This window comes from Pteropus alecto, unplaced genomic scaffold (assembly GCF_000325575.1).
Source record: "Pteropus alecto unplaced genomic scaffold, ASM32557v1 scaffold113, whole genome shotgun sequence".
Taxonomy (NCBI): domain Eukaryota; kingdom Metazoa; phylum Chordata; class Mammalia; order Chiroptera; family Pteropodidae; genus Pteropus; species Pteropus alecto.
The window spans coordinates 4445104-4460325 of record NW_006433949.1 but is presented as its reverse complement, the minus strand read 5'-3'; the positions used below and the strand labels follow the sequence as shown (position 1 = coordinate 4460325).

The window sequence follows — 15222 nt, the reverse complement described above, 5'->3', positions numbered from 1 at the left end:
GTTAAAAGAAATGAGCTGAAGTTTCTTGATTCCTATTATCAAATTATTTTCCAGAAATATATATTGCCATTTTTTGTTGTAGCAATACATATAAGCAAAAAGAAGGAAATAAATTACCTGAAATCCTAACACTGACTTCAGATAAAATACAAGCCTGCAAAGAAATGCAAACTTTTAGGCCAATGAAGCCATATTTCCTATCTTCATGGTCTCTCCTATGCTCTACTCACTTACACTCCGTCTCTTTTATTAAAACAAACAAAACAAGAAAGTGCCTTGTATACATTCCTAGAAGGATATTACTGGGTCAAAGAGTGTACCCATTCTGTTCTCCCAGCTAGGTATCCTTATGCCCTCACCAAAAAATTTTATCTTTTCTCTATTACTTTGTCAATTTGGTGAGTGAAGTTAGATGTCTTATTATTTTAGTTTTTACTTCTTTGATTACTGGTGAAATTATATGTTTCATATCATTAATGGCCACTGCTATTTCTCTTTCTAATTTCCTATCTTTATCCTTTGAGTGTGTGGATGGGCGTATGTATATGTTTGTGTTCACTTCCTTGATATTAAAAATAACTATAACTGGCATATATTACAAGAACCGACCCCACTTTATTTGCCTTTCATTTTTTTAATTGCATCTTTTAAAAACAACCTCATCAATGCATAAGTGACATACAATAATCTAAACATATTTAAAGAACATAGTGTTTTAACATATGTATATATGAAGCCATCATCATGATGAAGATAATAAACATATCCGTCACTCCCAAAGGCTTTCTCATGCACCTATTTAATCCTTCTCTCCCTCCCTTCTCTTCTCACCCCAAATCTATCCCCAGGCAACCACTGATATGCTTTCTGCCATGTTTGCTTAATTTGCATTTTCTAGAATTTTATATAAATGAAATCATAAAGTAGGTACTCTTTTGTCTGGCTTCTTTCACTCAGGATAATTACTTTGAGACTCATCCATGTTGTAGCATCTATCAGAAGTCCATTTTATTACTGAGCTGCATTCCATTGTCTACATGTACCACAGATTGTTTATCCATTCTTCTGTTGATGGACGTTTGGGTTGTTTCCAGTTTGGGCTACTAAAAATGAAGCTGCTGTGAACATTTGTGTACATGGCTTTGTATAGACTTAAGCTTTCAGTTTCCTTGGGTAATACATAGGAATGGAATGGCTACATCATATGGTAGATGTATATCTAACTATGTAAGAAACTGCCAAACCGTTTTCCAGAGTGTTTGTACCATTTTTACATTCTTGCCAGCAGAATATGGAAGATCCAGTTACTTTAAATCCTCGCCAACACCTGGTTTGGTCAATCTTTTTAATGTTAGCCAATCTAATTGGTGTGTAGTAATATCTCATTGGGGTTTTAATTTATGTCTTCCTGATGAATAGTGATATTAGTATCTTTTCATTTGTTTATTTTCTATCTATATATCTTCCTTAGTAAACTGTCTATTCTAATCTTTATTCCATTTTTAAAATTGAGTTGTTCATCTTATTGAGTTTCGAGGATTCTTTATATTTTCTGGATATAAGTGTATTATGAGATATGTTTTGCAGAGATTTTATCTTAATCTGTGTCTTATCTTTCCATTTTTTTTAACAGTCTTTCAGAAAGAATCTAATGATAAATTAGATGAAGTCTAATTTATCATTTTTTTCTTTTATGGATTGTGCTTTTGTTTTTATGCCTAAGAACTCTTCGCCTAACCCAACTGCAAGGATTTTTTATTTGTAGGTTTAATATTTAGTTCAATAACCCACTTGGAATTAATTTTTGTATATGGTATCAGTGTGGATCAAAGATCTTTATATATATATATGTATATATATATATGCAGTTGTTCCAGCACCATTTGTTGAAGAAATTATATTTGCCCCCATTGTATTGCCTTTCCTCTTTATTTGTCCATAAATATATGGGTCTATTTCTGGACTCTTTATTCTGTTGCACTGATTTATTTGTTTCTATGTACAGCAGTATCACTCTGCCTTGATAACTATAGCCTTATGATAAATCTTGCAATTAGGTTATGTTAGCTCTCCAAATTTGTCTTCCTTTTTCAAAGTTATTTGGGGTATTCTAGGTCCTTTGCATTTTCATGTGAATTTTAGAATCAGCTTCTCAATTTCTATTTCTAAAGAAAACTCAATATTGACTCTTCTGACCTATAGCTCCAATTTATCTCTTCATTATGTCTTTAATTTCTTTCACCACTATTTTATAGCTTTCAGTGTACAGGCCTTTCACATCCTTTATCATATTTATCCCTAAGTATTTTATATTTTTATGCTATCGTAAATGATATTTAAATTTTTTTAGATCCATTTGTTTCTATATAGAAATATAATTGAGTTTTATATATTGATCTTGTATTCTGCAACTTTGATAAACTCACTTATTAGTTCTAGTAGTCTTTTTTTAGATTCTATTGAATTTCCTACCTAGGTGTTCAGTGATTGTCAGTAACTCTTACTTCTTTTTTCCCATTCTTGATGCATTTTTTCTTGCCTTTTTGTACTTAGAGAACATCCAGCACAATGTTGAATAGAAGTGCTAGAACAGACATCCTTGCCTTATTCCTGATCTTAGGAAGAAAGCATTTTGTCTTTCACTGTTACATTTGACATTAACTGTAGCTGTTTCATGAATTCCCTTTATCAGGTTGGGGATGTTACCTTCTATTCCTAATTGGATCATAGTTTTTATCAGGAATGAATTTGGGATTTTGTCAAATGCTTTTTCTGAATCTTTATAGATGATCATTGGCTTTTGTTTTAGATTGTTGATATGGTGAGTTACATTGATCAATTTTGGAGTGTTAAACCAACCTTGCATTCCTGGGATAAACCCCACTTAATCATGATGTACTATCCATTTTCTAGTATTGTATTTTATTTGCTCAAATTTTGTTATGAATTTTTGTGTCTATATTTATGAAGAATTTTGGTTCGTTGTTTTCTTTCCTGTAGTATTTTCATCTGGCTTTGATATCAGGGTAATGCAGGCCTTATAGACTGAATCTCAAAAAGTATTTCTCCCTTTCCATTTTCTGGAAAATGTGTAGAATTAGCTTTGTATCTTTCTTAGGTGTTTGGTAGAATTTACCAGTGAAGCCATTTGAGCCTGCTGTTTTCTTTGTAGGAAGATATTTAAATCACAAATTCAATTATTTTAACAGATATATAGAACTATTTGGGTTATCTGTTTCTTCTGGAGTAAACTTTGGTGGTTTGTGTCTTTCAGAGAACTTGTCTAATCTAAACTGGTGAATTTATTTCCATAATTTGTTCATAATAATCCCTGATTATTCTTCTGATATCTGTGAAATCTGTATTGATGTCATCTCTCTCATTTCTGCTTTTGGTAATTGTATCTTCTGACCTTTTCCTGATCATCCTGATAAGAGGTTTATAAATCTGGTTATGTTTCTCAAAGAATCAGCTTTGCTTTCATTGATTTTTTTCTGTTTTTTGTTCCATCGATTTCTGCTTTAATTTTTATTATTTCCTTTTTCTGCTTGCTTTGGGCTTATTTTGCTCTTTTTTTCTAGTTTTTTAATAGTAGAAGCCAAGGTCATTGATTTGAGATCTTTCTACTTTCCTAAAACAGGAGTTTAATGCCATAGATTTCTACTTTAGCATACTACTTTAGGGTTATCCCATAAATATTGATGTGTTATGCTTTCATTTTAATTAAGATAAAAGTATTATCTAGTTTCTGTTTGTTTATTTTGTGGCCCATGGATTATTTAAAAGTGTGTTATTTAGTTTCCATATATTAGGGGATTTTTCGGATATCTTTCTGCTATTGACAGCAAATCAAAGGAACATTTATTGCAGCATTTATGGGCCTCCATAAGTAAATCTGTATTTGTCTTTATGTTTAAAGTGTGTATATTTATATTCGTATATGCATATATATTTATGTATAATATACAGTCTATATTCAAGTGATATACCATTTCGCTTATAATGTAGCAACTTTACAATACTGTGCTTCAATTTCTCTCCTCCCAGACTTTATGTTGTCATACATTTTACTTCTACATGTTTTAAATCTCACACTATATTGGTATTTTTGTTTAAACAATCAATTATATTTTAAAGAAATTTAAATAATGGGGAGAAATTTTATATATTTAATCAGTTAGTTGTCACTTTTGGTGGTTGTTTAATGTAGATCTGTATTTCCAAGTGGTATGATTTTTCTGGTGTCTAAATGATTTTTTTAGCATTTCCTGTAATGCAGGTGGTCAGTTCATGAATTCTTTCAGCTTTTGTATATCTAAAAGCCTTTATTATGCCTTCATTTTTCAAAGATAATTTTACTAGATACAGAATTCTAGTTTGGTGGGGTTTTTTTCTTTCAGCCCTTCGTATTTTTTTCAATGAAGAATCTGCTGTCGTTGTCTTCGATCCTTTATATATATAGCATGTTCTCTTTCTTTGGCTGCCTTCATGATTTTCTCTTTATCACATGTTTTGAGCAATTTATTATGATGCGCTTTCATGTAATTTTCTTCATGTTTCTTGTTCTTGAGATCCATAGACCTTCTTGGACCCATGGGTTTATAATTTTCATCAAAATTGTAAGCTTCTTCACTATTATTGCTTCAGAATTTTTTTCTGCCCCAACATCTCTCTCTTCTCGTCAGGAACTCCAATTAGACATATGCTGGGCCGCTTGAGATAGTTCCACATCTCACTGATGCCCCTTTTTTGGTTGTTTTTTGTTGTTGTTTTATTAGTCTTTATTCTCTGTGTATTTCATTTTGGATAATTTCTGTTGATGTTTTCAGTTCCTACAGTCTCGTCTGATATTCATCCCATGCAGTATATTTTTCATCTCAGACATTGTAGCTTTTACCTCTAAAAGTTCAGTTTAGCTCTTTTAATATCTTACCTGTCTCTACTTTATGTATTCAATATTTCTTAACTTTTCAAATGTATGAAATATAGTTATAATAATAAATATTTTAATGTCCTTATCCGCTTATTTTAACATCTGTCATCTATGTCAGTCCTAGGTTGGTTTGAATTGATTTTTCACTCCATTATGTGTCATATTTTCCTGCTTCTTTGGATGCTTAGTAACATTTTATTGGATGTTACACAATGTAAATTTTACATTTTGGGTACTGGATATTTTTGCATTCCTCTAAGTATTTGCAAGCTTTGTTCCGGGACATAATTAAGCTACTTGGAAATGATTTAATCACTTTAGATCTTGCTTTTAAAATTTGTTAGGCATCATGGAACAGCATTTAATTGAGGGTGAATTATTCCCTACTACTAAGTCAGGGCTCTTCTGTATACTCTAAACATGCCCCATGAATTATGAGATTTCCTATTCTGGCTAGTGGGACCAGGCACTATATATAGCCCTTTGTGAGCTCTAGGTACTGTTTTCTTTCATTTTTTTCAGATGCTCTTTTTCTTGCCTGGGATAGTTTTCTCTCATGCATGTGCTATACTCAGCTGAAGACTTGAGGGGAACCCTCTGCAGATCTCTATATCCTCTCTCCATGCTGCTCTCTTCTAGTCAAACTGTGCTCTGAGAATTCTAGTCACCTCGGTCATTCTGGACTCTCCTCTCTGTGTTGTCAACCCAGGGACATCATCAGGCTCTAACTAGGTTTCCCCCAGCTCTGTGCCATGGCCTGGAAACTCTCCTAGGGCATTAAGCTGGGCAATTATGGCCCACCTTATTGCTGTTCTTCTACCAAGGATCACTGTCTTTCTCTGCCCGATATCTGTTGTCTTGAAATACCATAAGATCACAAGTTTTTCCAGTGTTTTAGTTGTTTCTGGTGGCAGATAATAAATCCAATGCCTATTACTCCATCGTGGCTGGAAATAGAAGTCCATTCATTATGTTTTTTAAGATAAAGAAGTTATTAATTGTATGTAGTCAAGCTTATTGATGTTAGTTTATGGCTTTTGCCTTGGTATCTTGCTTAGTAATTAAATAGTCACCTGTAATTTATTCTAGAAGTTTTTGTGTCTCATTTCTTACATTTAAATATTTATTTCTTTCGAAAATCATTTTAGTCTGTACTGTGACATAGTGATCTATGTGTTTCTGCCAAATGGTTATTTATAGTACTTAGCTTTATTCACATTGAAGCCAAAATATTCGAAAGTTTAAAATACATTTTGGTGATTGAAAAGATTTTAGTTCTCATAAATTTAGTTCATACATCTTTCTGTTTTTTCTAAAGAAAATCTCATAATTTGCTTTTTTGGAGGCATAGTCTCCAAAAGGGCTCTCTTTAACCTAATCCATTGTTTCTCTTTTCTGTTCTCAAACATAAGCAATAATAGCACTTTTAAACTTTAATTATGTACTTTCAGTTACTTGACTGGAAGATAACTAGATTTAAGTTACTGTTTTAATTGTATCGATAGATTGACTTTATGCTTGATTATTGACATTCTTAGATTGACAGGATGATGCCCAGGATTACAGATGTGCAGTGTTGCAGAGGGAATCCTTTTTCCTTTTTTAAACCTTCAATCGTTCTCCATTATCCTTGATAAAGTCTAATTTCTCAATATGGTTTAAAAGACCTACTGTGAGTTTCCTTAGCTTAACTCCAGCCTTATATTTTCTGCTTCCAATTCTCTCAGACATTCATACTGAATGAACTACTTTTATTTTCCCTTAAAAGGCATGCTTTTTCATATCCAAGTAAGATGCTTACATTAAATTTTTTTTTTTGCTTTTTCCTCATAACTAATCAATTATAACTATTTCATCATTTGTGTCATTCTAGTTTAATGCCTGTCACCCCGTTTGACTCTGAGCTCCTTAAGGACAGGGACAGCATCCCATTCTATCTCTTCTTAACACCCAGTACAATGCCTGGCAAATACCAGGTACGCAGTAAATATTTGTTGAATCAAGGCAAGAATCAAGTGATTAGATGGGTAGTTAGATTGATTACCTACATATGTTGATAGTTTAACTAGACTAACTATATGAAGTAAGTAATGTGCATTGTCATCTACAGCTGTCATGTCACAAGAGAAAAATACCTCTTAGCACAGTCGGTTTTACTTTTATGATCCCCTTTTTCTCTTCTCTTTAAGTGAAGCCCATTGGCTCATGTTTTGAAAAATAGTGTTTTATTAGCCAATAACCAAATTTCTAGCATAGTTATTTTGTGGGTCAAGAAAGAAACACAAACTATCCTGTGATAAGTTCAAATATTGGAATGAATGATTCTCAGGAATGGGGGAGGAGGGATTTATAATGAAAATATAGATAAAAGTTAATATTTTAATATTTTTCAAAAAATAAAGAAAAAATGATCTATACTAAACAAATGTAACTATTGACATTCAACATATAAAAATATCAAAATTATGCCCTTTTTTAAATAGAAACTTTGAACTCTGAATATTTTGCATAGCAGCAGAATAACCTGCCTCTTTAAGTCCCCATATTATAGCACTTTCTCGCAGCGGTTTATAAAAAGTTATTTAATTACCTATTCCACTATATGTACATATTACATATTAATTAAGAGCATGGGCTTTGCAGTCAGCTCTGGGTCTGAGTCCCTGTCCTGACAAATACTTGCTTTCTGACCATAGGGAAGTAGTTTTGCCTCTGAGTCTTAGTTCGTTCATATAAAATCAAAATAATAAAGTCCTATGTGATGATCTATTGTGCAGATTAAAGGAGATTATGTACATATATGCATGGTATTTAGTGTTGCCTGACACATTGTAGGACTTAATAAATGTTGGCTGTTATTATTTCAGGATTAATTAGACCAAAATGTTTTTTAAATAGGTTTATTGAGATAGAATTTTCATATTATACAATTGACCCATTTAAAGGGTGCAATTCGGTGGTTTTTAGTATATTAACAGTTGTGCTACAAACATCGCAATTGATTTTAGAACATTTTCATCACTCTATAAAGAAAGCCCATATCCTTTAACTATCACCCACAAATACTCCTTCCCCTGCCAGCCCCAGGCAACCAAAAATCTATGTTCTGGCTCTATAGCTGTACTTATACTGAATGTATTTTGTAAATGGAATCATACAATATGTGGTCTTTTATGACTGGCTTCTTTCACTTAGCATAATGTTTACAAGGTTCACCCATGTTGTAGCATGTGTCAGTACTGCATTCATTTTTATGGCTCCATTGTATGGATAGACCACATTTTGTTTATTTGTTCACCAAATGGACATGTACATTGTTTCCATCTTCTGGCTTTAATGAATAATGCTGCTATCAATATCCATACGCAAATTTTTATGTGGATATTGTTTTTATTTCTCTTGGCTAAATACCAAAGAGTGGAATTTCTAGTTCAAATAGTAACTCTGTGTTCAAGTTTTTTATGAACTGCCAGTCTGTTTCCCAAAATGGCTGCACTATTTTACATTCCCACCATCAGTATTGGAGAGTTCCGACTTCTCCACATCCTTACCAATACTTATTATCTGACTTTTTTATAATAGCCATACTAGTGGGTATGAAATAGTATCTCATTGTGGTTTTAGTTTCATTTCTCTAATGACTAATGGTGTGGAGCATTTTTTCATATGTTAATGGACACTTGCATATCTTTGAATAAATGTCTGTTCAAATCCTTTGACCATTTTTCTTTTGGGTTATTTGTCTTTTTATTATGGAGTTGTAAAACCAAGATGCTTTTTAATATCAATTTGTATTGCCATTAAACAAAACATATTAGAAATAAGTTGATGTCAACCCTTATTTTCTACAGGTACTAAACATTTACAGGAAAAAAATTGTCAATGAGAGATAAAGCTGACTGGGATATTAAAAGCAAAAGGTTTGCGAATACTGGTCATCATGCCTAAAGGGGTGCCAAAGGACCCAGAGATTGCTGATCTGTTCTACAAAGATGATCCTGAAGAACTTTTTATTGGTTTGCATGAAATTGGACATGGAAGTTTTGGAGCAGTTTATTTTGTAAGTAATTGAAAAGAATCATTTGGATAAATTAGATTAAGAAAGCTTAACTTCTCCACATTCTAACTATTATTTGTAAAATACGCTTAGGTTTAATGTTTATTCTACAAATTAAGTGATACCTACAGTAGAGGCAAATAGTCATTGCTGAAAAGCCAGTCCCAGAATTCTGGGCATTATTCAAGTCAGTGGTATCAGTATCAACTAACTCTGCTATCAAGGTAGTACAAAAAGGTAATAAGCCTGAAATTGAGCCCTATGCATTTCCACTGTATGCCAAGCTTTTTCCTGTCACAGGGCCTTTATATATGCTACTTCTCCTACCTAGAAAACTCTGCACAGTGCATCTCTGTCTCTGTGTAACTCTTGTTTATCCTGTAGATTTCAGCTTAACTGTTATATCCACAAGATAGCCTTTCCTGTTCAACTCTCCAGCACTAAATTAATGCGTTATTTATGATTTCATAACATCCTGTGCTTGCATTTTGTTGCATTTATCATAGTTGTAATTAAATAATTGCGTGTCAGATTTTTTTATTCATCACTGTCCCTCCCCCTAAATAATAAGTTCCATGAGGACTGTGGTTTTGTCTGTCTTGTTCATTGCTGTATCTTCAGTAACTAGTATAATGTCTGACAATAATAGGAACTCAATAAATGATGGATAGATAGTTAGATACATGAAAGGATGTACAGCTACTCAGACAGCTACAAATAGACAGCTACTCAGACAGATGAACTGACAAAGATTTTTAGCAACAATTACATCAAGTCAGTATTTTAGGTTGAGGGGTACAAGGCTTAGCTGCCTAGAGCCAATTTGAATTCCAAGAATGTGATTATCTTCTGATAGAAATAACCGAAATGTTAACATAGCTCATTCACCTTAAATTCATTACATAAAATAAAGTTTTTAAAATTTATTTAGGTAAACTTCAAAGATTGCTTTATCAAAGTAACAAATACTTCCTTAAGACTATGTTAAAGCAAGTAATACTTAAGTACTAATTATTACCTATTTCTCCTCCAAACCTGTTATCAAATCATTTTTTTTCTTAAACAATATTTGACTTTTTGTTTTCAGTGATCCTTTATGTTCGGCCATCTGGGTAGGGTTTATCTTAGTTGTCTATCCCCATGGGATCTTATTAATTGCATCTTTAGCTCATTCTTTTGTTTCTAGCCAAGTCCTCACCCTAGATTTTCTCTGAAGTTTTTCTCATCTCTTCATGTCTATACTCATCATTACCACCACTTCCCCCTTTTCCTCATCTAATACTTGACTCCCACTCAAGTACATTTTATCATTAAGTAACCTTCCATGGCTGATGAGGGTGCTAATTTCCTAGTTAACACTGTCATGTAACACTCTGGGCTTGGAATAATATTTAAGATCCAATCGAAGTCCTGTCCTCTTTCACAGAGATGCTTTTTTAAAATAGAATTTTAAAATTATAAATGTATATCCAGATGTGTGCATAATAAACATTTTAATAAAGAAAGAATAATTAAAAGGTAAATCTCTTTATAACCAGCAGCCAGACCAAGAAATAGAATATTGTCTGCACCCCAGAAGCCCCTCAAGTATTAGGAGAATCCACTATTCTGAATTTTATGGCGATTATTTTCTTGTTTTTCTTTATATGCAACCCACTTACTTCTGCATCCCTAACAATATAATTTGGTTTCGCCTAGTTTTGAACTTATTAAAAATGGAAACATTCTGTATTATTTTGCTCAAGGATACATTCTTTAATCATCTCTTCTTACTTCCTTTCTATTACTTTATAACTAATTCATCCTCTCAGAATCACTCTTGGCCAGAGTTAGAACATAGTTCCAATCTCTATTTGACTCTTCTATTTTAAAAAGCAGCCAGACGAACGCAATAAACCAAGCATGCTCTGAAACTTACTAGCAAGCCATTTGTACTAGGGGCATAATGAGACCTACTTTGCAATGAGCTACAGAAGACCTAGTGATGTATTTGCTGTGGGGGCTAAGGCCTGCCTGTTTAACTAGAATGTATGCCTTTTGAAAATGAGGACTATTTCTAATACTTCTTTACAACTCGAAAGGCTAGCATAATGCCTTGTTTACAGTAGACACTAAACACGTGTTATTTGTTAATTATGATAGACTGCAGAAATCAAAAAGATACCTTGGTGGCTTTGAAATTGAAATGTAATCTTTAATTATATATTGCCTGTATAAAAAAAGTGAGTAGCACCGGCCCATATGAGCCCATAAGGCACTAAAAAAAAAAAATACAGATTAAGGGGAATTAATTGTTACTTCACTATAAAACTTACAAAAAGCTTTAACCTTTTATCTATAAGTGGTCATGTAGATAGTACCTTAAAAATGGATTTTCTCACCGACCACAGTAATATTTGTGTGTTTCCCCAACCCTCACTTCTAGTAAATTCTTCCTCTTCTTACTCATACTGTTAGAACCAAATTGTCTCTTACTTGGATATCTGCCATAGCTTTCTAACTGATCTCTGTGTATCCACTCTGGTCTCTCTCCAGTCTTTTGTCCCCACCACAGTGAACTTGGGGAGGTGGGAAGGGCTGCAAAGCTTTTGGGGCTCTCCTCTGTTCTTAGGCTAAGATCAAAATCCTTACTGTAGCCAGCCTAAAAGTTCCTTCATGATATTCCCTACCATTCTCATTGCTCTAGCTATAATATAATATCTTTCTTTTGATCATCCATCATAGGATCTTGCTATAAATTGTCCTCTCTGGAATGTTTTCCCCTTCCATCTTCATCTTCTTAACTCCTGTTCATGCTTTAGCTCTCAGCTAAAGCCTCATTTCTTCAGAGCAACCTTTTCTGACCTATCTAAATCACATCCCCCCGGTTTTTTTGCTCTTCAAAGTAACATATACCCTTCTTTATAGCAGATGTGGAGTTGTAGTTTTATATCCATTTATGATTTTACTCTTGTTAATGTCTATCCTACTAGAAGAAAGATAGGCACTGGACATATTTACTCACAGTTCTCCGTCTAGCACTTAGCCAAATACCTGACGAATTTTGAACACCTAATAAATATTTATTGAATGAATAAGTTATGAAGAACTCAGAGAACTTGGTACTGTTAATTAGTTCTTTTCATGAATCATAGTCTTGCTAGCAAACCATGAAGACCAGAGTCTAGCAACCCACATTTTTATACCTAAACACTATACTTCTGTTAGACTCTTTGTAGTTTACAGCTTTCATACAGAATGATGCCAGAAAATATGTTTAAAGTGAATTGTAAGGCTTTTAAAGTCAAAGTCTTTCAGATTAGTCTTACCTTCTGCTACACTGTTCAGTACAGTAGCCACTATTTAAATTGGTTGATTAAAATTAAATAAAATTTAAAATCTGTTTCCTCAGTCACATGAACCACATTTCACATGCTACCAAATATGATATAGATATAGACCATTTGCATCATCACAGAAAATTCAAACAGACAGCACTGCTCTAGGGATTATCACTGATGTGTGTGTGTGTGTGTGTGTGTGTGCTGGAGTATATTATCAGTGATACATATTTATTCTGGAGTAAATCCTTTCATAACTTTTTCTATATATATCCTCACATTATTATTTTGCAAAAATAAGTGCATACCATATAACTTGTTTTTTTGTCACAATATTTTCGACATCTTTCCATATTACTATATATACATATAGATTACCTCATCCTTTTAATGGTTATTTCATTCTATTATTGTACCATATTTATATAAGTAGTTCTCTATTGATGGACATTCTATATGTTAAAGCCAGTACGAAAGTTTTGGAAGTATGACTTATTTTTGTTTGATTGGATATATATTTTTAAACCCTAATTTTTTTTATAGTACAATCTTTGCATGTATATAGAAAGAGATAAAGAGAAATTGTTCCTTAAAGTGGGGTGGAAATGTCTATCTAGACTATCAAAAGTTGAAATATCTTTAAACTGTGATAATGAAGTGTGAGAATGTTATTTGAAGTATCTGGTCAAATATTTAAGTTACACTGGCTGAAACATCATTCATTCTTTTTATTTTTTTCCTACTGTCTTAACATAGGCCACAAATGCTCATACCAATGAGGTGGTGGCAGTTAAGAAAATGTCCTATAGTGGGAAGCAGACACATGAGGTGAGTTAAAGGCAGTTGTATACCTAAATGGACATAAGCAAGTTAATATGAAATTGACAGGAGACGCAGTTCTTTAAACATTTCTTTGTCACAATTTTTTTTCTTCTTGTGGAGCATACAATAAACATTCCTAAGATTTTAGTTCAATCAACTGTTTTGTGGAAAAGAACATGGGTTGGTATCGTGGATTTATTATAATATATTTGGTGATAGATTTATACTCACAAGTACTCAAACTAAACACAAGATGATGTAGCTGCTTCATTTTTTAAACATTTACTTTGTCCATTTAAAAAATAAAAAGAACATGTATATGTACTTAATAATAAAATGCTATTTTCAATTTAAAAACAATAACATTTTCTTCCTCACTTTAATAGAAATGGCAAGATATTCTTAAGGAAGTCAAATTTTTACGACAGTTAAAGCATCCTAATACCATTGAGTACAAAGGTTGTTACTTGAAAGAGCACACTGCTTGGGTAAGTTAGAGAGCCTCTATTACATTTTTTTCCTATTGAAAAAGTTTTTTTTTATTTTTCTATTATCTCTTTGATTTGTAAAATTACCAGTCCCATTTCTGTCCCATTTGACTTTCGTTATCAGTATTTAACATCTGTTAATACCTCAGAGTGTACCATACGGTATACATTCCATAAGAATGATGTCTAGCCTATGGGAAATGCCATTCTATAAACACTCAAAGAATAAATAGTGAAAAGTTAACATCATTTTATAATGATTTATTTATAAAAGTAAAAGGTCAGCGTCATCTATTCTTATCCTAGAATTTTTATCTTTGACGTTTTTCATTCCCCACTCCAATTCCCCACAGTTTGGAATTGCTCTTGGTTATCACCATCCCTGTCTAAGTTTTACCAAACAGAGCTTAACACTAGTTAAAATTAAACAGTCTTTTGTTCCACTCTGTTTTCTTAGTATATTTTTCATGATTGTGTTTCTGTTTTTAGGTTGGCACATTAGACGCTGTTTAGAACATGAAAATATTATACTTTGTACTTTATCAGATTGCACATTCCAACTTAAAGTTCAACTTAACTATCATTTATTGAGTGCTTACCACATACCAAATCCTTTCCTCTACATGATCTCCAATTAGGGAATGGAATTTTTGCTCCCAGATAGACAGTATACTTAAACGTAAACATTTCTGTTCAAGCAACTCTTTAAGGTATCTAGAGCCATTGTTTCTGTTCTGAGGAGAAATTAATCAGAGGAGCATCTCATTATCTGGAAATGAGTTCTCTGGCAATCTCAGCTGTCTTAAAGGAGTCAAGAAAGGGATTTCGAGCACAGTCTCATGGTTTCAAGTATTTAGAAAGTCCTCTGAGCTCTTATTTGAAGCCTTTTTACTCTTAGATTAAGTAGAGTGCTAGCTAATAAGGTTGGTCACCTGGTCTCTGTCTGCAACAGATTTGATAGGCTAATTATAAGAAGCTTCTAGGAACTCAGATGTTGGAGACATGCATACAAACAGCCACAAGACTAATTTGACCATAAGGAAGAAGTTGGGGAAGCTAGAATGCAGACCTAATAATTTAAAAGCAGAACAACTAGAGCTGTTTAATGTCAGGAACAAATAACACGCCACAGCTCAGGTGCCTTTGTGTTATGGAACAGTGAGGGAAAGAACATTTGTGACAATAATATAGAGTTGTTTAATGTGCAATTTAAAAAAATATAAACATAACTATAAAAATATTCACACCATTTGATTTTAAAGTTCAATATTCATGTTCCATATACTCAGAGTAAGGAAGTTTATATAAAGAATTAGAAAAGTATGTGATATAATTGAGAAATGTTCCCATCAAAACTGATTAAAGAAAAAAGTATTTATTTGTCAATTATATCTCAATAAAGCTGAGAAAATAAGTGCACATTAAAGGCTACTATTCTTTATAATAATCACTTATGTAGAATCTTTCATAATAAGAAAATTAATGTTTATAAATCTGCTTACTTTTAATGTTAAGCAGAAAACTATAATAAAGTTTCTAAACTTTAAACATTGAAGCTTCTCATTGTTCTAAATTATTTCAGTAATAAAATAATTTTTATAT

General features: G+C 32.6%; 1 protein-coding gene across 2 annotated transcripts in view; it reads left to right on the top strand.

The window, feature by feature from the left end:
• Positions 1 to 15222, top strand: part of TAOK3 (TAO kinase 3) — a 143872-nt gene that overhangs the window by 63166 nt on the left and 65484 nt on the right. For both annotated transcript variants that reach the window (XM_025044496.1, XM_006908598.3), the window contains exons 3-5: positions 8785 to 8993; positions 13067 to 13138; positions 13519 to 13620. In XM_025044496.1, the coding sequence (XP_024900264.1) occupies positions 8874 to 8993; positions 13067 to 13138; positions 13519 to 13620 (294 nt within the window). In that variant the 5' untranslated portion in view covers positions 8785 to 8873. The remainder of the gene's footprint in view (positions 1 to 8784; positions 8994 to 13066; positions 13139 to 13518; positions 13621 to 15222) is intronic.